This window comes from Artemia sp. Qi Xiang Cuo, chromosome 18 (assembly GCF_049724085.1).
Source record: "Artemia sp. Qi Xiang Cuo chromosome 18, ASM4972408v1, whole genome shotgun sequence".
Lineage (NCBI taxonomy): Eukaryota > Metazoa > Arthropoda > Branchiopoda > Anostraca > Artemiidae > Artemia > Artemia sp. Qi Xiang Cuo.
The window spans coordinates 33,386,981-33,414,588 of record NC_142811.1 but is presented as its reverse complement, the minus strand read 5'-3'; the positions used below and the strand labels follow the sequence as shown (position 1 = coordinate 33,414,588).

At 35.2% G+C, this 27,608-nt stretch overlaps 1 protein-coding gene across 1 annotated transcript; it reads left to right on the top strand.

Annotated features, from left to right (window-relative positions):
• Positions 1–61: 61 nt before the first annotated feature.
• Positions 62–27,608, top strand: Dbp73D (putative ATP-dependent RNA helicase Dbp73D). The gene is made up of 2 exons (XM_089104705.1): positions 62–122; positions 25,697–27,608. The coding sequence occupies exon 2, from the start codon at positions 25,701–25,703 to the stop codon at positions 27,561–27,563; it is 1,863 nt and encodes a 620-aa protein (XP_088960831.1). The 5' UTR covers positions 62–122; positions 25,697–25,700; the 3' UTR covers positions 27,564–27,608.

Genomic DNA, 27,608 nt, shown 5'->3' with positions numbered 1-27,608 from the left:
AATTTTGGATGTTCGGGCTGCAAATTTTTTGGTTGAATCCCTCGCAACTAAGGCTATTTTGCGCGTAAAATTCAAATATTAGACATGTTCATCAATATTCATTAAAAAACGGTTACTGTCAAGTAAGTTCCGTCAGTAACGCAATTCACTTCAAACCTTTCATGTCAACGCGATGGGTATTATTGCAGTTTAGTTGCTTTTGTATGGAATGCTTCCTAGTTAATCAAATGATACTTCAGGAATGTATTTCAACCAAAATTTTGATCATGGACAATAACACCCCCCCCCCCCTAGACTCACTGAGTGCAATGACTTCCCATGATAAATGAAGGGTAAAATTCTAATTTAGCTTCTTTTGGCTATCTTGGAAAGGGGTTAGGTTAGGAAAAAGAAACTTTCAGGGATGGGTCTACAGGTTAAAGTATGTCCTTGGAAGGTGTTCTGAAGTACCTATCTCCATTCCTCCCTCCCCCCTCTATATACTGCAAATTATTGCACATTACTAGTTGTTTTGGCTCACATTACATCTTATATTACTATAATAATTATAAATCACTGCTTACCCTACACAATTTCAGCTTTTAGCCTTGTTCATTAAAATACATTCCACAATCCTATTTTCATTTAATGACCATTTAATTTTCTTTCCATAGCTGATGCTGGTTATGGTATAAAGGAACCAGGTTTGTGATGTCCCAAAACTTTGCTTATCCTAACCCCTTAAGGGTAGCTTGCAGGTGGACAGCAGCAGTGTTGATATGCCATTTAAGCTTTCTTAATTAGTGAAAGGATTTGACAAGAGATAGACTGGTGCAAACATCCCAATCATTTTTGGAGGACAAATTATGGCATGGAAAGGGGAAGATGTTTTTGAAATCCCCTTGTCCCCAGACTTAAAAATTTCTAAAATTGTAGTTTAAATACTTTTGGTCATGATTTGAGCAGTAGCTACAACCTAGAAGATATTTCTGAGGACTTTAGTGGACAAATTATGTCATGGGACAATGTTTTGAAATTTCAAGATAGTTATTTTGTTTGGCATAGTTTAAAAGTCCAGATATTATATCTTTGAGGATGAGACCCCTGCCCCCCACAGTCCTCAGGGCAAGGGTTGTAAGCTATGCCCTAATGGCTTATACGGTTTTTATGGAAACAGTAGTTGTATAAACTTTGGAGAGGGCTCATTGAATTGGATATCAGAAGTTTAAGTGCCATTTTCAAGAGTCAAACTTATGAGAGGGCAGCTATACCCCCCCCCCCCTGCTCATGTCATTTTCCCCCCAAATGCATCCAATAGAAATTTTGAGATAGCCATGTGTTTGAAGATAGTCACAAACATTATTAGAATAAACAGCCAAGTCAAACTAAAAACAAGCAAAAATTAACATTAGTAGAGCTGATAACCCCCATGCCTTCTCAAGACCAGAACATATTTTTGGCTTTACTGAAAACAAAATATGTTTAAAGGTTTTCACTTTTTTTTACTTAAATAAATACAAAAAAATTAAGACTTTTAGGAATAAACATCATTGTAGGTATATTAAACTGACAATCCATGGTCATTTGTTTTTTTTTCAGTAAAGCCTAAGTTATGTTCTGCTCTTGAGAAGGCATGGGGTTTGTCAGCCCTAGTAATGTTAATTTTTGCTCGTTTTGACTTTGACTCAACTATTTATTCTAATTTCTTTTTTTTGAGTTTCATTTATTTATTGATAATGATTTGTTGTAGTTTTATGCTTAGAAGATTATTTGACTTTATTCCTGTCCATTTTTGGCTTAATGGAGCTCTTTAATTTTCTTTGAAAAATGTATTTTGTGGAAAAAGTTTTTTAAATTAATACAAATATAAGGCAGCATCATTCAGCCAGGGTGGCTGGAGCCCCCCTGCCTCCCTTATAGGCAACCATGATATCATGGGAAGATGTTTTTGAAATCACCCTTCACCCAAAACTCAAAAATTTCTAAAATTGTACTTTAGAAACTTTTTTCAATATTTCTAAGGTACTAAGAGATAGAGCGCTAAAAACATTAGAATCAACTTTAAACGGCAAATTATGTTATGGGAAGATGTTTTTGAAATCCCCATCACCCCAAACTCAAAATTTTCTAAAATTCTACTTTATAAGATTTTTAAATATTTCTAAAGCACTAATAGATAGAGCACTACAAACATCAGAATCGACTATAGAGGACAAATTATGTCATGGGAAGATGTTTTTGAAATCCCCCTTCACCCCAAACTAAAAAATTCTGCTTTAGAAGCTTTTTAAATATTTCTAAAGCACTAATACATAGAGCACTAAAAACATCAGAATCAACTTTAGAGGACAAATTATGTCATGGAAATATGTTATTGAAATCACCCTTCACCCCAAATTCAAAATTTTCTAAAATTCTACTTTAAAAACTTTAAATATTTATAAAGTGCTAAGACATAGAGCACTACAAACATCAGAATCAACTCTAGAAGACAAGTTATGTCATGGGAAGAAGTTTTTGAAACTCCCCTTCCCCCCAAACACAAAATTTTCTAAAATTCTACTTTAGAAGCGTTTTCAATTATTTCTAAACCACTAATAGATAGAGCCCTACAAACATCAGAATTGACTGTAAAAGACAAGTTATGTCATGGGAAGATGTTTTTGAAATCCCTCTTCCCTCCTCAAAAATTTTTAAAATTGTACTTTAAATACTTTTTATCATGGTTGGAGCAGCAGCTGCAACCTAGTAAAGAGTGAACCACAGCACCAAGTAACTAAAAGTAAGAGAAAAATGTGTTTTGAAACAAATTGCCTACTGAAAAAGAAATTGCCATCTGACACTGATTTAGGAATGGTACCTATTATTTAAGTTTGTCTTAAAAGTAAAAGTTTATTGCAAAAATGAATTTTATGATGATTTTGAAAAAGAGCCTAAAGCTCCTCAAAAGTGGTGGTTATTTATAATGCACAAGTACTGATTATTCTATAGTTGAATATGTACTTCCACCCCCTCTCTCCCCCTCCCTATTTACACTTCAATAATGTCTCATAGCTTCAAGAATGAAGATTGCTACACTAAACTATTTGGATAAAACATTTGAATTGCTTTAAGAACAAATAGGGTTAGATACCATAAATTGCCAAATTTTCTGTTATAATGTTTTAAAATTAATTAGTAAATAATACCCTTAAAAAACTAATGAGTTGGGGCTATAAAGCTCTGATATATGTTTCATGAAATGGTGCATTCTCAAGGAGACTGAATATCTTTTTTTGAAATAGTGCTCTGCAAGATATCCTTCCATATGTTCTTCTCTTCTGCCATGTTTGGGTATATTGTCTCAAACTTCACGCCAGTGTCTCTCAATGTTTTGTGTGTGAGCACCTGTTGCAGGGTCAACAAATTTATGCTGTGGTTGATGCGTAAATGCTGATAGCCCTGGCTGGCCAGGCAATTGTAGGCCCTCCAACAGTCACTGATAATTGTTGTCCCTGGTAGGATTTGGTTTGGAATAATTCCCAACAATGTGGAACTACTTCTATTCAGTACAGAAACCATGAATGACTTACATACTTTGCTCTATTCCAGCAAATACCCAAACACCATCAACAATCTGACCACAATTATACTTATGCTTCCCAAATTTGGCTTCATCTATCTCAACAATGACTCCTTCTCCTCCCAAAGGAGCAGAGTTTGAATGACATATGTACATACCAACCTCTCTGCAGAACTGGCTCCAATCCACAAACACAAGTAACATAAGTTTTTTTTTACAACAAGTAACATTGTTGATCATGAAATCCTCCCTTGGAGATGGTATTTGAAGCCAGATCATCAAAAAAGGGAAATTCTCTAGCAGAGAAAGGTGTGAACGAGTCATCCATGTTTTGTCATAGATCCATTTTGAAAAATTCCACTTTACCTGAGAATACTTGCCCCCACCTTGGATACATATAAGCCTAGTCTTCTGGCAACAGAACAAATTTCTAGATTTTACATATATCTGGCCACAGTTATCACAACTCCTGCTTCTCAATAACATGCCATGGTTATAATACAACTCTAAGACTGCCTCGACAGTAGAAAATTGAATAATACCATCACAGAAATTCATTTCACAAAAATTGCAAGACATATTTCAATAAATGTCATTTACAGACTGAAGCTATAACTTGTAATATCATTTGCAGCTTTCATAATTGTTCCATTGTTAAATGGCGGGAATAGTTGAACAAAGATATCAGTGAATTGGGTCATGAATATATTTGAAAGATGGGTCAACTTAGTATGGAACCTTCCCCTGGTAAAAAGCAGATGAATAGATTTTGTTTGTTTGCAAAATCCATATACTAGATGAGACGGCTGATAAGGCTAAATAAAATATGCTTGGTACGAATGTGATAATTTTTGTTCATTTTAAGTTACAACTTTGCTCTTTACTTCTCTCAGAAAACTTTGAATCTTAAATTAATTTTTGCTCTCTTCCCATGACATAATTTGTCCTCTAAAGTTGATTCTAATGTTTTTAGCACTCTATGTCCTAGTGCTTTAGATATATATAAAAAGTAAAAATTTTAGAAATTTTTGAGTTAGGGGTGAAGGGGGATTTCAAAAACATCTTCCCATAACATAATTTGTCCTCTAAAATCGATTCTGATGTTTGTAGCACTCTATCTATTAGGCCCTAGTGCTTTATAAGTATTACAAAAGCTTTATATATATTTCAAAAGCTTCTAAAGTAGAATTTTACAAAATTTTGAGTTTGGGATGAAGGGGGTTTCAAAAACATCTTCCCATAACATAATTTGTCCTCTAAAGTCGATTCTGATGTTTGTAGCGCTCTATAAGTGCTTTAGAAATATTTAAAAGGCTTCTAAAGTATAATTTTTGAAAATTTTGAGTTTGGGGCAAAGGGGGATTTCAAAAACATCTTTCCATGAGACAATTTGTCCTCAAAAATCGATTCCGATGTTTTAGCGCTCTATCCATTGATGCTTTAGAAATATTATAAAAGTATCTAATGTACAATTTTAGAAATTTTTTAGTTTGGGGTGTAAGGGGACTCCAAAAACATCTTTCCATGACATTATGGGTGCCCTAGTATTGGAGGCCTATTGAATACAGAAGGGAGTGTCGTCAGACCTATAGTTTCTAACCTAGACCTGCGCAATAGCCTTATGATGATAACGGGAGTCCAAATATGGAGGACTAAAAATAACCAAGATGCTTTAACAACCACTCATAGCAACCACAACTAATATAAGGAAGAATTTTCAGTACACTTCATATTAGTAGGAGAATAGAATTCAGAGAGAGAAAACTGTTTGTTTATACTTGATTTTATTTGCCAAGATATATATTTGCAATAATGAGTGGTATGTTTACACTATTAGAAGTTGATAGTGGAGCTGATAGCAGCAATGATACAAAGACAGGAGTATCAAACATAGCAGTAGAAATTAGAAGATGATCTCAACTATGTCTTGAATGGGATGATGTGTATGCAAGATACATGATATCATTGAGTAAATTTAAATTGGAGGAATAATTATGCTTTGGTGTGAAAGTTGATGTAGTGCATATACATAGACTTCAAACTTCTTTAAATACAATAGTGAAACACATGTAGGAGAATAAGTTATATCAGTAATTATATGTGTAATATATATTATTGTTGTAATAATACACACACACACAATAAAATTGTTTCGACATCGAAAATGTTTTCTTTCTTTTTGTTAGATTTTTTTTAAGTTGGTTAGCAAATATTCTTGAAGTTGAACAAATCCTGGTTAGTTTAAAGTCAGCAGTGAGAGTGTTAGGATTGAAAAAATGAATGAATTTGAGAAAGAGAGAATTATATTGAATCTTGTGATTATGGAAAAACGTTTGATTCTAGATGATGATTTTGTGGAGTTATCTCTTAAAGGAAAATATTTTCTAAAAGAACACTTGACAATATAATGAGAAATGATTCTCCATCATTGGACCATTGTATGCAACTTTTACAACGTGACTTAAATGCATTTACTCAATTTATTGATATATTGATTGAAACAAAGCAAAATAATGTCGTGGATTTTCTTTTGAATACACTGCCTTAGATTCTACCAAAGAGAGAGAGAGAAGATTCTCTCTTCAAAACAGGTTTTGTAACGTCACATAGTTCCTCCTCTCTCTCTCCCCCCCTCTCTCTCTCACTCTCTCTCTCTCTCTCTCTCTCTCTCTCTCTCTCTCTCTCTCTCTCTCTCTCTCTCTCTCTCTCTCTCTCTCTCTGAACTTATCAAACGTAGATCACTTTCATTTTAGCTCTGAGAGAGTTAACATGGGAAAAAATGTTCTATACATTCCCACTATTTATGTATACCCTTGGCAGTTGTTCATCATGTGAGAATTTTACAATTATTGATGAATATGATGAAAAGTGTAAATTATGCAATCCATGTAAATTACATAGAGGAAATGCAATACAAATTAAAGACTGTAATTCTTGTCTTGAAGATATTTGTGGCTCTCACCCTAGAGGACTTCTATGCTCCAATTGTCACTATGACAAATCTGATCAGTGGGAGAATACTTGTCCTTGTGTGACTGGAAAGAGCCCTAAACAAGATCTTAGTTTATTTCCATGAGACTGGTATCGTCGTGGTTTTAAATTATTTTGGGAAGAAGAATCAGGAACGATTCAACTGTTGGGGTAACAAGACAATTTTGTTTCTACGTCATCGTTGTGAAGAAATTGGCTACTATGACTATAAACCTACTGATTTTCATTTAGCTGTTACAGAATGTGATTCGCCATTTGCAAACACTATATGTGACATTACATCAAATAAGCGAATTGAAACCCTTGAACTTTACCATATTAACGAAAATAGTATCACTGATTATACAAAGAGATAAAATAAGAGTGAAGTTACATTGTACTGTAGAAAATGCGACCCTTACTTTGCAGCCAATCAAGATCAATATACAGTGAATTCAAATGATCTACCAGCATTAGTTGTTCTCAACACTTGCCTATACGCACCAGAAGAAGAAGAAGAATAAAGTGGAGAATAAATAAATGGAGAATGAATAGTGGAGAATGAAAGATATCTGAGAATATCTAATAAATAAGAGACAACCAAGCCAGTATCTCTGTAGCCCACAGAGTGAAGCAAAAGGAAAAGGGCTAAATAGTATCAACTGAAAAGCCCGCCTGCTGTGAAATAGAAGAAGAATAAATTGTTTTGTATATAAATTTTGATATTAATAAACAAATTTACATACATTTTTAAAACACTTTACTCGTAAGGCACTAAAATCAATATTATACAGGTCCGAGAGCATATTTTCCACCATTTAATCCTTCAGACGTGTATTGTCTACGTAAGTGTTGAGAAACTGCCTGTAAGTATAACCACGACATCTGAAAACGAAATATAGTAGCGCATGAAAGCCACAGCTTTAAGTCGATAGATCCTGCACTCTCTTCCGGTTTTGACTAATACTTTTCCCACTGCTTTCAATATAGTTCTGTGGAGTGTAGAATGTATAAGGTAGCCCAAGAGGATCAAAAAATTAAATAGTTTTCGTTATTTGAAAGATCCACAGCCAGTGACCTGTCTTTACACTCGATGGACTGCTATTAACAATGATAATGGTATTGTCTGCACTTTGTTTTTTCTACAAGGAAGTCCGATAGTATACAATAGGATCTGTATTTGGACGTGTAGAGATCCATATTAAATACGCTGATTATTTGACTTGTGTTCATGGTGCAAGGTCTAGTAGAACACTACCTTCGTGAGTGATTTCCCAATAGTTTTCAAATTGATTTAACGAGATTATTGCAATACTCTCGGGTATTGGGTTGACAAATGTGCACTCTAAACGCACACTCTCCGTTTGTACTTTACTCATATCTTGAATGCCAGACAAGTCCAGAACAATGATACCATGTGTTTTATCGAACATTTCTTCGGTTATACTATTTTCAAATAGTTGTGAATCTTGATCTAGGGATTTCTTGGTCAACTCATACAGTATCCTATAGGATTTATCAAAAGATAGATTGTAGTGGGATTCCATTTACTTTATATACAAGAGATGAAAGCCCAAACATGTCAAATTTATGTAGTCAACCTGTCCACGATCCTATTGCACTAGCACTTTTTACAGATGCCAATGCTAATTTTGATGGAATTTCACCATTGCTAAGGAATGAGTCGGTGAAGGTGCGTGAGCCTGTGGCAATATGACGTTGATTGGCGATTGTATGAGGAACAAGTAGTTTGATATTATTTCCACTAGCTCTCAGTTTTTCCACTGCCAAAACAACTGAACTCATAACCTGCTGCTTTTGTACATGAAGTATTGCCAAGAGAGAGAGTTACATCAGGATTGGCAGGAAGTTCCTTTCGTGAAATGATGTTGGTCGGAGCAGGCATAAATTTTGTGTCCACTGCGTCAGTTGGTGGGAGTCATTCCAGTATACTAAGTATCTCAGGGTTTGTTTTCTCAACCGAATGTAAATAGCTTGTTGTACCATTTTCAAATTCACCATTACTACCGGTATTTGTATTATACTCACAATGGCTCGAGGTACCTCTTAATTCTTTAAATGAAACTTGTATTAATAATATGAACTGTACACATCTTATACAATCTGACATATTGCCACTAGGGCTCGACAATGCTACATTTTTATAGACACTTAATTTTCGAACAAAATTATGCAATATACTTTTTTTACAAATCATTCCATCAGCAATAGATGGTACTTTATTGTCAGATTTTATGACTATCGCATGTAAATCTATAAGTGTCAAAGACATGTCCATAAATTAGTCTTCATTGGAATAAATTTGAAGGTGGATATCAACGAAGAGTGGTTGTTGTGGATAGAATTGTGCACAGTAACCATGTTTTACACTCACATCAACATTTTCTACATTGAATAGATTTTAAGATGAAGTGATTGAAGGACGGAATTCTTATGCGGTAGATATGCCATTGTTCAGTCTAGGAAAAGAAATCCTCTTTTGATCTAACAATTCTCTTCCTTGGGCTCCTTTTTATTGTAGTATTTTTTCTTGTTTTCTTTAACAGGATTGATGTCTTTTGTTTCTGACCTGAGTAGAAACTGATGAGTGCCGCACTGTTTCTCAACCGTTATAAACCTTTTTCAATTACTCGCCAAGGGCTCGTGCACAGGACCTAAGATTTTCCGAAACACTTTTTTTAAAATCCTGGCCAGAGTCAAAATCGTATAGTGTAGAGGATGCAAAATCTGTCACAGCTGGTACAATATATTTTTTAGCCAAGGGCAGTGCAGAGCGAAACAGCTTAGCAATCCAACTGCTAATACCATAGCCCGATATTATTGAACGACCTTTTAAATAGTCCATTCTATTGTCCATTTTCCTTGGACCAAGAGTAGCAACATAACAGTCAATATCAGGACAAACGAATACCATTTTTCTATTAAATATCTTGTTATTTGAACGCCAGTGATGGGTCGAAAATGACATGTAATCACGGCCAAACCTTTTGATATTGCTAGAGGATCATCTAATTCAGTTGTTAGTGTTAACTGACAGAGTTCCAAATAGGAAGTGTTTACAGGGATATGATGAAGATGGTTTATATTGTAATGATGAATATGATCTTGGCTTGTTTTTCGTTCAAGAACTCTCAGGAGGGGAACATTGCTATTGCCAGCTCTGGATGTTTTAACACCTGAAGCATAGAGAAATATACAAGTGTCCGAGGAGAAGGCAGGCTGGTAGTCAGCAAAAATAACATAAGTGTTTCCAAACTTTTTACCATTGATTATATTGTGTTTAAAACCAAGACCGTCTTTCAGTTTGTCATTGAAAATAATCATTTCATTAACAATGGGTGTACTAATGTATATCTTGTTTTTCTTCTTTGTAACGTTGAATTGAAATGCTCCTTTTTTACAACTGGAAATTCTTCCATTGATAGTACGACGCAAATCATTCATACAACTGAGTTCCTCCTATGGTAAGTTGACAAATGGATATTCAAATGAATTGATGTTTTCAATTTTATGTCGATCGCTAACGAGTGGCCAATCATCATGTTGATCGCTAGCGAGATGCCAACCATAGGGTCTATTTTTTGTATCATATATGTGATATTTTCTCAGGATATCATATGTATATTTGAGAATACAGTCGACAAGTTCCACTTCATACTCGCCATCGATTTTGATGGTGGGAGAGATTTTTTTCCAAAAATCACTTGTTCTATTCAAATAATTGTAGAGTGGATCAGATACGTTGGTCATGAGTGTCACATAGAAATCATGGGCATTGTTAATGTCTTCAACTGCAACCCAAGAAACAAAATCAGAGTTGTATCCTAACCAACGAACAAGCAACTGTCTTTTGCTCTTGCGAGTACGATTCTTTAGTATATTTTCAATTTGATAGATTTCACTATTATTTCTACCTTTTTGTAATTCATAATCATAAAAGCCGCAGAGAACCTCTTCATCTTTGGTGTCTCGCAGACGATATATGATAGGGTTTAGTGTATAGGGTTTTTCACACTTTAAAAAGTTTAGTGGACCATAAATAATTCCCCTTTTCAAAAATTTTAGCTCTTCTATTAATTCGAACAATATCGCCAACATTGAATTTTTTCTTAAAAATTTTTTCACTGGAACTGGGCGAATATTGTTTAAGAGAAGTGTCAAATGTATTTTCACTGTGATGAACTTCCTAAGGGCTAACGTTGGACAGAGATCGATGGGGTCGTTGATTGTATATTTGCATGATTTTACCCGGATCATAGATAAAAGTAGCAGTATTATTCAGTGTATAGTATCTTGAAATTAAAATTCGAATCGTTCAGTCAATGCAGCCTTTATCGGGCTATGACTATGATAGAGCATTGTATTATATTTCAATAGCACCTTTTCCGCATGTGGATTAACAAATTCACAACCGCGATCACTTTGAATTTTTCTATTGCTATCTTGTTCAAGAATACTCTCTATAGCTTGAGCTTCTCGCTATAGCTTCAGCACCCCATTTTGACCGCAATGGAACAGCATATACACAGTGACTATCGAAACTAGTTTCCAGGACGATGCATGTTTAGGATGCATTTGAATGCCTTTGACTCTAGTATAGGGTCAAGATGCCTGCTTGTTTCACTTGCATTGGGAAAAAGCCGTTTGTTTTTTGAAAATGATTGGAATGAACCTTATAGCTTCGATATAGAATTTAGCTTGACTTATTTTGTAGATACTCTTTCGCACTTTTTAAAGTGTTGACACCGCCACTGACGACGACTTTAGGAAGTGTTGTTGGGGAACTTAACTTCCCACTTCACCAATATTTTTATAATCATGTTTCAAAACTTCATCCATTTTGAACGCAAACACGTAGTGTAATGACCACTACCCTTTTGCATACTAGAGGGTGGTGATGGTTGTAGTATCAATGAGTTGATCCGTTTCCCTGTACTATCGACTTTAACTTGACGACCATCACTTTACAACATGAGATATGTTAATATTCTAATCTGTTCACAATATGAGTGTGGCAGTAGATTTCCAATAGTTGTCACCATTGAATTCAATTCCTTCTCCTTTGATTGTGTTGTTGCTGATGTTCCAGCGGAATCTTTTTGAAGAGATGTTTTCTTTTTTGGGGGGAGATCAATGATACTTACATTGACGGGTCCTTCACGATAGAGTTTATGTTTGTCCACGCGACGAAGTGCATCTTGAAGTAAAACTAGCTTTTTATCATCGGCAATATTTTCATCATTAATGAATTTGCTTAGATTGTCCTCAAAGTGTTCGACTGGTGAATGGACGAGTTCTATTTGGGTCCCGGAGCACCGGGATATATTTGTTCATTAAGAGATATGAGAGAACTTGAATCACGAACAACTCTGTAGATAATATATATAAAAGTAGCAATAGCTTTTATTTGGTCATATGACTTGCCAAACACTAAAACAATAGTAGATTTTTTTGTTTTTTTCAAAAACATTTTATTACAATTTTTAATTATTTTAGCTAAAAGTGTCGTTTTGCCCGACATTGACAGACCACAGAGAAATGATCTAAATGGTGTTTTAAATTGATACATATTTGGCTGTTGATGCCGTGCAAAAGTTGGACTACAACTAACTGTAAACCATACATGTCTAATGAATAAATAATAATAATAATTTCACCTAGACTACACTGTACCCTGTACGATATTCAATAAAGACAAGAACAACAGCAACAGAACAACAAAAATTTAGAATCATATTTTCTTTTATTAGCACTTTTTTTTACAACAACAACAAGTATTTTTAAATATTTTAAATACATACACGTAATATCACACACACACCCATTGCAGCACAGTTGATTATATGCTAACAGAAATAAAAAAAATCAAAATTATTTACAATACACACATTTAAAAATGTGATCCCCACCCGCCAGAGGCGGCCGCTGCGGTGGTCGAAGGCCGGGCCGTAAAGCGCGGGGGGCCCGCTGCGGCGGGCCGGGGCCGGGCCGGAAAAAAAATGAAAATAACTCTGTCATGTATACATTTAAGTATTAATGGAATGTATTAAGGGAAATCGATTAAGGGAAAATTTCTAGTATCGAACTGCTGCCTAAAATATTTTTATTCAGAACGACATTTCTTTTCTTTCTGTGTAGAAGAACCTTATTGGAGTCTATGACAGTGAATGTTGTGAAGTAAGGGTTGGCAATGATTCGAGCACATTCCCGGGGGCTGGTTACGAGTCCTCTTTCGTACGCTTTCACACATTTTCCCGACGATTGAATTTAAAATAAGCTTATAAATTTTTTTTTCATTGTTGCTTTTTGTCAGTGAATGTTTACTGACAAACGTGTGAATAAGCGTTTTCAAATAGGGTTTCTGATACAATTGCAGGGCTCTGTGTATCTTTGTGACCCTGAAATCGTTGGCTACCATCCATCGCAATAGCACATGATGAACAACTATATTCTGTTTCGGTTCCAGGTCGGCAATTAGTTTTTGTTTGGAAGGGGTCCAATGCATGCCCATATCCTCGACCAAAGACAAATTGTATGGAATCAAAGAGTCATTGGTCACAGGTCTATTTACACACGGGAAAACAAAATCCTTTACCGAATCGTGGAGCTCCATTGGTATTTGTCCGTCAATGTAAAAACTGGAAATATTACCACCTTTTTATTACTACGGGCCCCCTCCTCGAATTCCGTTTTATATTGTAGCACTCTAGCACCAATCTTTAAATGCTCGTTAGGCCGTTCAAAAATATCTATTCCTTTGAGTGTTACAGGAAATTTACCTGTTTAACAACTGAAATCTACTCTTAGGAAATCTGATCCCTCCTTCCCATGTACTGCCCAATTGTCCAACTTTCTCTTAGTAGCATTCTCTCTCAGGGGTTTGAAGACCGCTATAAGAAATGCGTAGATGAAACACTGTTGCCCTGTTTCGAAACAGATTCGTTGCACTCCGTTACAACCTTCTAGATCTGGATTATATTTTAAAACTACCTTTATCCCTATGTCCCCCTCTTAAAATAAAATCTTTTTTAAATTTTCATATATTTACACTGAAATTTTCAATAAATAAAACTACAGATCCACTACCCTTCTCATTATAGTTATCCAGTTTAGCGACAACGCTGTCTACCCATTCCATAAAAACACTCATAATTTTCCAAATGTGTGTGAAGGGCTAGCATTTCAGTGTGCAGAAAATGATAATAAATTTTACCTTGATTTTCATTTAAATAGAATATTTTTAGTGCTATTGAGGCTTTTGTGCTGTCTCGACCTCCCCAAGCCCGAATTTGTTATTCAAGAAATGCTCGAATCTTCTCTGCATATGTTTGGACAATATTTATTGGGTCAGTTATAATATTCCCTGTCATTAGCATATTAAATGGATCCCCAAATATGGCTGTATAAACTTATATTGTATTCAAGACAGGGCTTGTTAAATAAAATTCTGGTAGTGTTGGTAGGATTTGCATATCCGTGTCATGTCCCCCACTTTGTTCAACCTTAACATTAGGGTTGGTGCGCGGAGTGAAATCCCCCAGCTCGCTCAACATAGCCTCGAGTGTGTTCGGACTACGAGAATCAGACCAAGCAAATTAATTTTCATCTTCAATTACAGTCGGCCGAAATGGGGTATGCCCATTAAATCTGTGGGGAGAGGGTACTCATTTAAATCTGTCGAAAAATTATCTAAAATTCTAGAACTGTTAGGGCTTATCTGATCTATCCAGCTAAATTTGCCCTCTGACACACCTTGATCTGGTTGGGCAAAACTAACTTCTCAAAATTCTCACTACCACCAATTCAATCTTTTAAGAATTTACTACGCCATTCAAGGTCATTAACGTCAACAGCTGATGTTTCAGTGAATTGATTATGACGAAAATCTCTTGGTGGTTCAATTAAAGATGTCCCCTCAACGAGGTCACATAATCCTTGACCTGATACTAGTGGAGGAGGAAGAGGAGGTAGTGACAATATGTTATCCGTTCTAACCTACAAAGAAAATAGAATTCTTATTTTCAGTGTGTCTGATTGATCCTATTTTTTTTATTAGAGTCGAAAAATGTATAAATCAGTTTTACTCTGATCAAGATCAATACTATATAAAAAAAAGTATCTAGAATTAAATCCACATTTTTAATTCAATGTATGTGCTTTGAGCCTCATGATCCCAATTATTCACATACATATTTTTCAATTTTTTCGGAACATTTTATAAGTAGTTTTGCATCGTCTCGCTTAATGGAAATGCTTTCTAAACGTCATCATCAAGAACCTATAAGCAAAATAACGAATTTAATATATGCTATGCTTTACCCTCCCACTCCTAATGTGCAAATTTATAGCCCAAATTTGTTTCTAAACTTATATTTTCTTCGTATTTTATGAAATTAGCATTAACCAAACGTGACTTATTTTGTGTGTGTGCTATAAAATGAATAAGTACCATGTTTCCTTCAGAAAAGCCTATAGAAAAAAAGCCATATGTAGATATAAAAGCTTGATAACACACTCTCGGCATATAGGCTTAAAATTGGATATATAAGCTTGACGACACACTCCCATTTTGTTTAGAAAACAAATTTTAAATACACGCCATGCAAGAAATAAACCCGTCAATAAGTAGCTTTATGATAGAAATAAATGCTCAATTTTTACCATTTAGAAAAAAATTAAAGACATGCCTAGAGATGTAGAGCATTTAAAGCAAAATTAGCTGTATTTAAAGCTTAAAAAACTATCACTATTCCCCTAGGGTCAAAAGGGGTATCAATTTAGATCATTTAAATGGACCCGTGCTTCAAAATAGCTTCTCATGGCAAGGATGTAAATCTCCCCCTCCCCCCCCCCCAAAAAAAAAGGAATAAACACTGAGTATTTAAAATGGAAAGCAATTACCACATGAAAATATTTGTCATAAGCAACATCTGCCCTTTCCCTCTTGCAATTCATAAGATTTACTGTAGAAAATATATTGTTGTTAATTTGACCGGAAAAAGCCTTTTTTTGTGAAACCATTGCTATACTTATGTGCAAATTCATAAGATCTAGCAGGCCGGATGCGCGCATTTGACAGGATTCAATAATTACTCTTTTTTCTAAAATTAATCTTTGTTGTCAAAAAATTTGTTTCTAAACTATTGTATATTCATCCTTTTTTATTTTATTTCATTAGCATTAACCAAACTTGACTTTTTTAGAAGTCTCCATATAATGCACCAGTACCGAAATATCTTAATTGATTATTTATAAAATAAACTTCCAGTGTATAATTGGTTAACAACATTGTCGAGATTCTCCATATTATCAAGTGGTTATTGTTCAGTAACTAAAACTGAACTGTTACATTAACACAGATGTATAACGCACTTATACAATTGAATCTAGAGGAAACCATCTTAAAAATAGAATTTCTATCGTGACATGTTCTAAGCCCCGTTAGGTTATCGATTTTCTAGATATAGTTTCGGAATCCCGTTATGTTATCGTCATAAGGCTATTGCGCAGGTCTAGGTTAGAAACTATAGGTCTGACGTTACTCCCTTCTGTATTCAATAAGCCTCCACTACTTGCCCTTAAGGGGAGGCACCCACGAAGGCTGCCCCCCCCCCCCACAAAAAAGGGGTGGCACACACACACACACACTATATATATATATATATATATATATATATATATATATATATATATATATATATATATATATATATATATATATATATATATATATATATATCTGGACGCTGGAGCCCAAAGGGGCTCCATCTCCCTCTAGCTGAATGATGCTGCCTTAGATTTGTATTAATTAAAATAACCTTTTCGCAAAATATTGCTATTTATTCTAATTATGTCCGTGACTATTTCTGAACTCATGGCTATCTCAAAATTTAAATCGGATGCATTTGGGAAAATATGATATGGGCGGGGGGGATATAGCTGTCCTCTAATAAGTTTGACTATTAAAAATGGCACTTAAACTTCCGATTTCCAATCCCATGAGCCCCCTCCAAATTTTATATATATATATATATATATATATATATATATATATATATATATATATATATATATATATATATATATATATATATATATATATATATATATATATATATATATATATATATATATATATATATATATATATATATATATATATATATATATATATATATATATATATATATATATATATATATATATATATATATATATATATATATATATATATATATATATATATATATATATATATATATATATATATATATATATATATAAAATATATATATATATACATCTGGGCGCTGGAGCCTGGGGGGGCTTCATCTCCCTCTGGCTGAATGACGCTGCCTTAGATTTGTATTACGATAATTAAAAAAACGTTTTCCGCAAAATATGTTTTGTTTTTCAAAGAAAAGTAAAATTTGTTTTTCAAAGAAAAGTAAAGAGTTCCATTAAGCCATAAATGGACAGAAATGACTGTTTAATACACCTATACTGATATTTATTCCTTAAAGTCTTAATTTTTTTTTGCATTTATTTAAGTTAAAAGAAGTGAAAACATTTAAACATATTTTGTTTTCATTAAAGCGCAAAATATGTTCTGGTCTTGAGAAGGTATGTGGGTTATCAGCCCTACTAATGTTAATTGTTGCTCATTTTGAGTTTGACTCTGCTATTTATTCTAATTATGTTCGTGACTATTATTGAACACATGGCATTCTCAAAATTTCTATCGGATGCATTTGGGGAAAATATGACATGGGTGGGGGGGTATAGCTGCCCTCTCATAAGTTTTTACTCTTAAAAATGGCACTTAAACTTCCGATTTCCAATGTAATGAGCCCCCTCCAAAGTTTATACTACCGCTGTGTTCATAAAAACCGCAAACAGCCTTGTGGTATAGTTTACAGCTCGTGGCCTGAGGACTGTGGGGGGGGGGTCTCATCCTCAAAGACGTATGAGGCTAAGAGAGGAAAGGAAATAATAAATGATAAATAAAACCAGAAAAGGGTGAGAAAACGAGGATTTTGTCAGCCAATATTTTGTCAGCCAATTGTATAAGTTACCACTGGCTGACAAAATTCTCGTTTTCTCACCTTTTTTGGTTTTATTTATCATTTATTATTTCCTTTCCTCTCTTAGCTTCATTTGTCATGTAAAGCCAATGTGGTCTTAGAAAGTATTTATCCTCGAAGACATAACATCTGGACTTTTAAACTACGTAAAACAAAATAACTATCTCGAAATTTTGATTGGAAGTGTTCGGGGAAGTGATTGACCTGGAAGAGAAAACTTTTTCTCTAAAGTCGATTCTGATGTTTTTAGCCCTCTATCTATTAGTGCTTTAGAAATATTTAAAAGGCTTCTAAAGTAGAATTTTAGAAAATTTTGAGTTTGGGTTGAAGGAGGGTTTCAAAAACATCGTCACATTACATAATTTGTCCTCTAAAGTTGATTCTGATGTTTTTAGCACTCTATCTATTAGTGCTTTAGAAATATTTAAAAAGTTTTAAAGTAGAATTTTTGGAAATTTTGAGTTTGGGGTGGAGGGGGATTTCAAAAACATCTTTCCATAACATAATTTGTCCTTTAAAGTCGATTCTGATGTTTGTAGCGCTCTATGTCTTAGCGCTTTAGAAATATTTAATAAGCTTTTAAAGTAGAATTTTTGAAAATTTTGATTCTTGGGTAAACATCTTCCCGTAACATATGAAGACTAATTAATCTTTTAAAGTGTTGTAGCTGAATTGATTCCAATTGTGCGGCCCTCAGGCTTCAGCTCCGTAATGGATAGTAGTTAAAACTTAGAATTAAAAACATATTTATGCGTTTTTAGATCTTTTATTCTTGAAAGCCTTGAATTACGCAAAATGGCAGTTGAAACTGCTTTCCCTCTCTTAATCATCTCTTTTACATGATCTTTCCATCCTATTTTTGCTGAAAGTGTTACTCCCAAATATTTAAAATTTTCGCACTTTTACTTTTTCACCTTTATAATAAAATTCGATTTTTGATCCCCCTTTTTCACATGAATTCCTCAAAAAACCACAATCTCGGTGTTTTTTATATTCAACACTAGTTTCTTTCTATCTAAATATTCTTAGAATATACTCAATAAGATCTGGAGCTCCTCTGCTGACTTTGCCTATCAACACTGCATCATCAGCAAAAAGCAACAGAGATAATGTCCGGTTCCCTAGTGACACCGTAGAGGCTCATACCTTTTTAAAATGGTCAACAATATCATATATATACAACGTGAAAAACCTAGGCTACCCTTTTACTCTTTACTCTTTTACTCTTTTTCAAACGGCGACGATAATCTCTTCCCTAAAACTTTCACTATACCAAATGTCTTTCTATACATATCAGCTAATATTCTAAGAAAAAGTATTGGTAGGCCTACCTTTACCAGTTCTAAGCACAGGAGAATCCTATCAATACTGTCGAAGGCCTTTTCTAGATCTAAAAATGCAACGTACAACCTATTCTTCCCATTTGCATATTTCTCTTCAAGCGCCTGTAGGACTAAAACCTATCAATAGCATTATATCTATCTCGAAACCCTGCCTGCTCCTCCTTCAAAATCCTGTATTCTTCTAACCAATGAGCTAATCTAGAATCTAGTATTCTTTCTAATATTTTGCTAAGACTAGGTACTAAAGATATCGGTCGATAATTACTGTGATCCGCTGGGTTTCGTTTTTGAAATAGTGGCAAAATCAAGGATGTTTTCCAAGACGAGGGTCATTCTCCAGAAGCCAGAACTGAGTTGAAAATAGCCAAGAAGATGCACATAAATAGAAGTCGGAATTGTTTCGAGATCTTCGTTGGGATCCCATCGCTACCAGGTACTGATCCACCTACCATGGCGCTTATGCATTCTTCCATTTCTTCTTTCGATGCGGGTTTTATCAGAGCATAATCGTGTTCTTTCAATGGGAGGCTGATCTCCTTCTCTGTATTCGATAATTCGTCGCTGAACCAGCAATCAAACGAATAGTCTTCCTGGACCGCGTCGTTGTAGTATGTCGGCCATGTTTTCGGGTCAGGTACTTTTGGCTGGGCTAGGAAGGCCTCTTGTTTCATCCTTCTCCAGGAAGACTGCATATCACTCTTTTCATAAAACTGGATCAGCTTCTCCTTACCTTTTTGAATGGCCATTCTCTTCTTGTGTTTTAAAAGGCGTTTATACTCCCAGCAAACATTTTTAAACCTTGTTACTAGTCTAATGATATTTCCCCTTTGTCTTTTTCCTTCAAAATCTCCAATTCTGTAATCAATTCTAATTTTTTGATTCTGTATTCCTCATAAAAAATTCTAAATCCTTACAACCTCCAATATATGCCCCAAGAGCATAACTTACAACGCTTTCCCTGAGAGCTGTAGGGGGAGGGGTGTATTCCTCACAGACATAATTTTTGAAACCTTCATCTACGATGAATAAAATTGTTTTCTCCAAGTTTTGATTGGAGGTGTTAAGGTAAATGCTGAGCGTATGGGGGGGGGGGGGCTGTTTGATCAAAAATCACTTTTACTCTTAAATAGGGCACTATAACTTCCAATTTAAAATCAAATAAGCCCCATCTGATGTTTATGCGACCGCCTATTCAATAAAAACCTTATAGGCCCTCATAAAATTAGTTACAACCCTATCCCCAGGGCGTCGGGAGGTTGTGTCATCTCTAGAGACTTTATTATATGTTCTTTGGACTATTTTGAAAAAATCGCTATCTCACAATGTCAATGAATTGCGCTTGGTGAAAGGAGAGGTTGTAGGAAAGTGGGGGGCTAAATGCCTTCCATCACTTTTGGCGCTTAAAAAGGAACTAGAAATGCCAATTTTCAACCAAATAAGCCTCTTCTAAAGTTAAACAACCATCCCTTCCATAAGATCTTAAATACCCCCTGGGCAAAACTTCAAACCCTTGCCCCTAATCTCTGGGTTTTTTTCAACCCTAAATCCTTGTTATATGATATTTAGACTATTTTGAATAGAATGGCTATCTCAAAATTTCTACTATATGCATTTTGGGACAATAGGACGTGTATGTGCGGGGGGGGGGAGAGGGGTAGCTGCCCTTCGATCACTTTGACTCTTAAAAAGAGCACTAGAGGGTCTGATTACCAATCCAATGAGCCCCCTTCGAAGTTTATATGACCACTCTCTATAAAAACCTTATATGCCCCCAGGGCATAACTTACAACCCTTGCCCTGAGGGGGTTTTGTATCCTCAAAACATAATTTCCAGACCTTTCCAATACGTTGAAAATAATGCCTATATCAAAATTTTGATTGGAAGTGTTTGGGGAAATGAAAAGCGTGGCGTGGCACTTACCCATTGACCACTATTGAATAGTTAGAAAAGGATTAGTGATCTGAGTCTTCAGTCGAATGAGCCCTTTTTTGAAGTTGCTGATATAACAAATTCCATAAGAACCATATATGCCCCAAGGACATAACTTGGACTCTTATCCTGAGGGCTATGGGGGGGGGGAAGTCATCATAAAGGACATAATTTCCAGACCTTTCAACTACGTCGAAAAAAATGGTCGTATCAAAATTTTGATCGGAAATGTTTGGGGAAAGGATGGGCGGGGGGGGGAGGGTGATTCTCCCTCCGACTACTTTCGACTATTAAATATGGCAGTATTCCTCTCAATTTTCAATCGAATGAGCCCTTTTTGAAGTTTTAACGACAACGCTTTCTATAAAACCTTATATGCCCCCAAGACATAACTTACAACATTAGCCCTGAGGGCTTTGGGGGGGGGGGGTTGTCGTACTCAAAGATGTAATTTCCGGATCCTTCAACTACGCTCAACAAAATCGCTATATCAAAATGTTGACCGGAAGTGTTTGGGAAAATAATGGGCGGGGGGACATTCGCCCTCCGATTGCTTTTGACTATTAATAAGGGCACTAGCCCTCTCTATTCCCGATTGAATGAGTCCTTTTTAAAGTTTCCACGACAACACTTTCAATAAAAACCTTATATACCCCCAGGGCATAACTTACAGCCTTTGCCCTGGGGGCTGTGCGGGGTTTGTCATCCTCAGACATAATTTCCGGACCTTTCAACTACGTGGAACAAAATGGCTACCTCAAAATTTTGATTGGATGTGATTGGGGAAATGGTGGGCGTGACAGGGGATTAGTTACCCTCCAATCATTTTCGACCATTAAAAAGGGCACTAGCCCTTTCAATTTCCAATCGATTGGGCCCTTTTTGAAGTTTCTACGACAATACTTCCTATAAAAACCTTATATGATCCAAGGGCATACCTAACAAACTTTGCCCTGAGGGGTTTGGGGGGGGGGCGGAGATGTTGTCATCCTCAAAGATCTAGTTTCCGGATTTTACAACTACGTTGAACAAAATACCTATCTCAAAATTTTAATTGGATGTGTTTGGGGAAATGGTGGGCGTCAGAGGGGGTTGGTTGCCCTCTAATCACTTTTGACTACTAAAAATGGCACTTGTCCTTTCAATTTCCAATTAAATGAGCCCTTTTTGAAGTTTCTACGATCACCCTTTCTATATAAACCTTATATACCCCCAGGGCATAACTTACAACCCTTGCACTGAGGGCTCTGGGGGCAGGGTGTCATTCCTCCCCCCAGGGAGGATGATTTAAGACATAATTTGCAGATCTTTAAACTATGTTGAACAAAATGGCTATCTCAAAATTTTGATTGGATGTGTTTGGGGAAATGGTGGGCGTGGAATGGGTGTTAGTTGCCTTCCAATCGCTTTCGGCTATTAAGAAGGGCACAAGCCCTTCCAATTTCCAATTAAATGAGCCTTTTCGAAGTTTTTGCGACAACGCCTTCGATACAAAGTGCCCTGGTCTAAAAGAAACCAAAAAAAAAAAAAAAAATTAATACTTTGTGCCCATATCGTTCTTTATTAGGCAGCGCTATTGCGCTGCCTATGATGAAGGTTTAGATAATAAATCATACTTAAACTCTTTCACAAATTATAAATTTGGAATTCTGGTTAAGCATTATATACAACACTGATTTCAGGGTTGCCTCCAGCTCAAAAATAAAACACAAAATCCTGAGAAAAAATCACAAAGTGAGAAAAAAAACACAAAATTAAAAAATTGACTGCTTTCTTCTTGAAAGCACAAACAAAGGTTTAGTTTTGTGATTATATAAGTTTTGTGTGTGTGTTTTTTTTAAGAAGAAAAAAACAGAAGAAGGAAGGCAGTTTTCCTTAGGAAATAGAAGGTATTCTACAAAGAGACCAAAAGAACACCTGCTTGCTGTGGTAATGTCGTTATAGGCAAAGAGCATTTTCATCTGACTGGGGGACAAAGGAAGGTTCAAAAATCATCGCAGCAATAGGCATTATGTTAGTGACATGTCAGCACTATGTGGGGTGTAGCACGCCAAAATGTTTGGGGAGTGGGGGCAGTAAATTTTGCCAAATTCCTGGTTGTTTTTACTGACTGGTTTTATTGAATCAATAATTCACATAATGCCCATTTCTTTCATACCTTGAAACCTTGATAAAATTGTTTCTTGAATTGTTTTACCATAAGAAGCATTTATACAACTAATTAATCACCTATAAAGGCTGTTCTGAAGTGTTGAATAGCTTTTGATGGTTTAATGGTATTCGACAAAAGCCCCTCGATAAGAACCCTTTGTTTTTGTAAAAAAAAAAAAAAAAAACTACGAAAAACTGCCGAGTTTTACTAATTGTGCTATTTGTTAATTTCCACAGGATATTGGTCTGAGATAATCCGTCATTTCTGAGATTGTGATCAAGATATTGAATTTCTAAAGGATTTAGGCCTTCTCCTCGAAATAAATTGAATATCACCCAGACCGTTTACTGGTATAGTTTGAGGACGAAGCAGAGCTCAATAGCATAAAAGGATTTCCAGTTCTCCAATGATGTTCCTTCAGAATATTGAATTACCCTTGAAAAACTTTTTACAATTGGCCTAGGTTTTCAGCCATTTGGCTCATCATTCTATACCGGAAACACAGCCCAATAGTGCTTTAGTACCAGAAAGAGCTGAAGAGCATGTGTGTATTAATTTATTTCGAGTTGGGGGAAATTTGGAAAAACACATTAAATGTAAAGTATTAAAAAATATAGCACATAAATCTTGAGTTTTGAGATCTTTTTGCTGCAGTTATTTATGATCGATTGGTGCATAAACTTGACATTTTTTGTTTTCTGTTTTTAATTTGTTCTTTTACACTTAAGATCGATAACCAACTGCCCTTTGATATTAGACTATCCTTTTTCTCAGGCAGTTGTTAGTGAATGAGCTACTACCAACAAATAGTGGCTACCAAATTCTAGTACCTTCAGAGAGTCAAACAGTGTAAACTTGCTGCAATTACAGACTTAGAACAAGATTTTGGAAGTTTGAGATTTCGGAGGTTGTCGCATCAATTAATTTTCATCTTCTTTTATTCATCTTACGGTCGTTTTAGTTTTATTCTTTTCATTTATTGAATTTAAATAACGAGCCATTATAACAACAGTGCTTTGGGTCATGGTTTTACCAACTCGCCAAAAATATTGCTCCAAAATCGTTTATTTGTTTGCTTAAAAGTATTGCTTCAAATATTACTAATAAGTCCTTCTGAAAGTTTTTTGCTATCCTTTTTATATACGTTTGCAAGGAATGTATTTAAAAAGAAAAGCACATTGGTGAGAGTTTGTGCCTTGTTTCAGTTTCAAAACTAAATTTATGGTGATATTTACATTTATACTGAGAACAATTTTATTCGCGGAAATTAGTTTCATTGTTGCTTTGCTGAAAACGTTGTGGATTGTTTCAGTTATTACCAGTTAACGGCTCTTAAAGTTAAATTTAACTACCAATTTGAAATACATTTGAAATGAATGGTTTTAAAAGGAATAAAAATTGAAAACCCAGTTCACCGCCTAAAAAACTCAGTAACCCCAGTATCTACACTATTCCCGCAAAAAAAAAAAAAAAAAAAAAAAAAAAAAAAAAAAAATCAGCGACTGTTTTTGATTGGCTACTGACCTTTTGGTATTGTATGTCTTGCTGGTATTTTTATGGTTAATACGACTAAGGAGATATCCTCTTATTTCGAGGGTAAAGCCAATATATAAGCTGAAAAACTAATTGTGAACAAGCTTATAATGTAGATAATTAACTTTACTTAGCAGCAATTTCATGCATAATAGGGTTTTGAGATTTGTCGGACTTTTTTGGGGAGTAATGGGACCCTGGTGTGTCGAAAAGAAGAGTTGTTTAGTGGAAAGTTGATTATACATACCTGTATTTACAAACAGGTATGTTAATACCTGTTATGCAGGAGTCTAAGAACTTCACTTGAAAAAATTTAATTGATTTTTGTGCCTTTTCTATTTGTTATGCATTGAAAAATATACCAAAGACCCAGGTGACTTTCATACAAATTCACGATTATGTATTTTAATGTGCCAAAATAGAGGATTCATTGATGAGTTTGACGACGGCTACCAAGTTTCCGCTTTCTTGGAGGGAATTGGAAACTAAATCTTTAACATAATCCTGTCCCAACATAATTGGTATAATAGTTAATAAAATTTATGGAATACATTGAAGATCTTCCCTTTTCTGCTCGACACATTTAAAGGCTAGAGTTATTGTGATCCTTTTTTGCTTAGTAGAATTGTATCAATGTAATTTTAAACTGCTCCCGGGCAAGAGGTGCCTCATCCTTTTTATTAGTCCCATAGTCTCTATCCCTAGTAGGTGGAGTATCAGAGGATTTGCTAAGGCACGGGATAAAAAATTGAGAAAAGTAAATTTTTGATAGAATTTTTCAAAGCCTCCCAAAATGTCTCCTTCCAACGGATCTTTCTTGAGTTCCTCTTCCCCTTTTGGACAGGCATGGGTGGTAATTTGCATTAGGTTAATTAAAAGATAGAAAACCTTAGGCAATTGATCCTGATGTTGGGTTGTGATTGTTAAATCCTATTTAGACATGCATAAATATTGCGGCGGACTTTATTAAAACTGTAATAAAACTTTAAATTAAGCTATAGTACTTGAACATCTTTTGTGGGCTGGATGGTTTTTACATAAAACTATGTAAACATTATTTCTTTTTCAATATGTTAACCATTCCATAGTTAAAGGTTTGTTTACATTTCCTTTTCGTTTTAGTTCAATGGGTCTATTTACTGTCAACCGTTTTCGTCCCAGTGTGGAAAGCAATGAGGCTAAAGAAGACAAAAAAGACATCATCAACCAACTTAAAAAGAAAGCAGCACTCAAAGTACCTGTTATTGATGAAAATGAACCGATGGAGCATATGTCATCAAAAAAAGATGGCGAACCTAAAGGTGAAAAAACACTCGTAGCTGAACTTGACGAAGAAGGATTAGAAAAAATTTCTAAGACTGCAGAAGTTGAAAATGAGGAGGAAGTGCCTGCTAATGAGGCAGTCATGGAGGAAGATTGTGAACTTCAAGTCCAAGATTTAGAGCCAGCATTTACAATTTTGGGGGAAGTTTCAACAAAGAAGCAGAAACCAGTGAAGAGAGTTTTGCCATATTGGCTTACTAGGCCTTCTGTCATACCCTCAAACTTGCTGAACAAGGATCTACCTGTTGAATCCATACCTGGTTTGAATAAAATCATTGTAAATAATTTGAAGAAAAATGGGATCAATTATTTCTTTCCTGTTCAACAACATGTTATACCAAGACTACTTGACTATGATTCCCCGTTTATTCCAAACGATTTGTGTGTGTCTGCTCCTACAGGTAGTGGAAAAACGTTAGCATTTGTTTTACCAATGGTGCAGAATTTATCTCGTTACAATGTCAAACGGGTTCGTGCTTTGGTTATACTCCCTGTACACGACCTTGCTGTACAGGTATATAAAGTATTTTCCCAGTATGTTGATGGCAGTAATGTCAAAGTAGCATTAATTTCAGGACATACATCTTTCATGGCAGAACGTGAAAGTCTTGTAAGGGAGAATAAGCTGGGCCAAACATATTGTTTGGTTGATGTAGTTGTTGCAACTCCAGGCAGGTTGGTAGACCATATTGAAAAGACAGTTGGATTTGACTTGACGGATCTGAGATATTTAATTATTGATGAAGCAGATAGAATACTAGAAGAGACTCATTCGGATTGGTTAACTCATGTTGAATCTGCAGTTTACAAAAAAAGTCGCACTAAGATTCAAGCTTTAACTGTTAAAGCTATGCAACGTATATACCCACCACTGCAAAAACTGCTGTTTTCTGCCACATTAACATCAAATCCTGAGAAATTGAAAGCTTTGAAACTATTCCAACCTGAGTTGTATACATCAGTGGCCACCACACAAGTCGATGATGAGCCTGATGATAAATTCATAGGAAGGTATACCACACCTGAAGAATTAGCAGAATATTATTGTTTGAGTGATTCTACCCTTAAACCTTTAGTAGTTCAGCATTTAGTACTAACAAACGGATGGAAGTCTGTATTGTGTTTTCATTCTTCTCGTGTATCAACACATAGATTATCAGTTCTCTTAAATAGTCTTGGACGTTTGAAAGCTGGTGAATTTTCTGCTGATCTTTCAAAACAAGATCGAGTCAAAATGATTGAAGAATTTAAATCCGGAAAAATTCAAATTCTTGTTTCTACAGACGCAATGGCCCGAGGTATGGACTTAGGAGTAGAAGCAGTGATTTCATACGACCCTCCATTATTTCCTAAAAACTATATTCATCGTGTTGGGAGAACTGCTCGTGCAGGAAAACCTGGTACTGCTGTTACTATTCTATTGGAAAATCAATTGTCCAGTTTCGAGACTCTGATGGCAACTGTTAAAAAGACTAATGTTCGTCAAGTTCATATTGAGCAAAATGAACTATTTCCTTATGAAGAAGAATTCAAAACAGCCCTAGAAGAGGTGAGAAACAAATTGACAGAAGAAGAAGAATTTAAAAAGAAATCTGTATTGATGAAGCGAAAGGGATCAAAACAGCCTGACAAAATGTCCAAGTTTAAGAAAAGGAAATTGTCTTAACAAGTTTTGAGAATAAACTTCTAAAAGAAATTTAATTATCTTTTA

Excerpts from the sequence above, each read along its gene's own strand:
- Dbp73D (XM_089104705.1), top strand. The coding sequence starts at position 25,701 with ATGGGTCTATTTACTGTCAACCGTTTTCGTCCCAGTGTGGAAAGCAAT.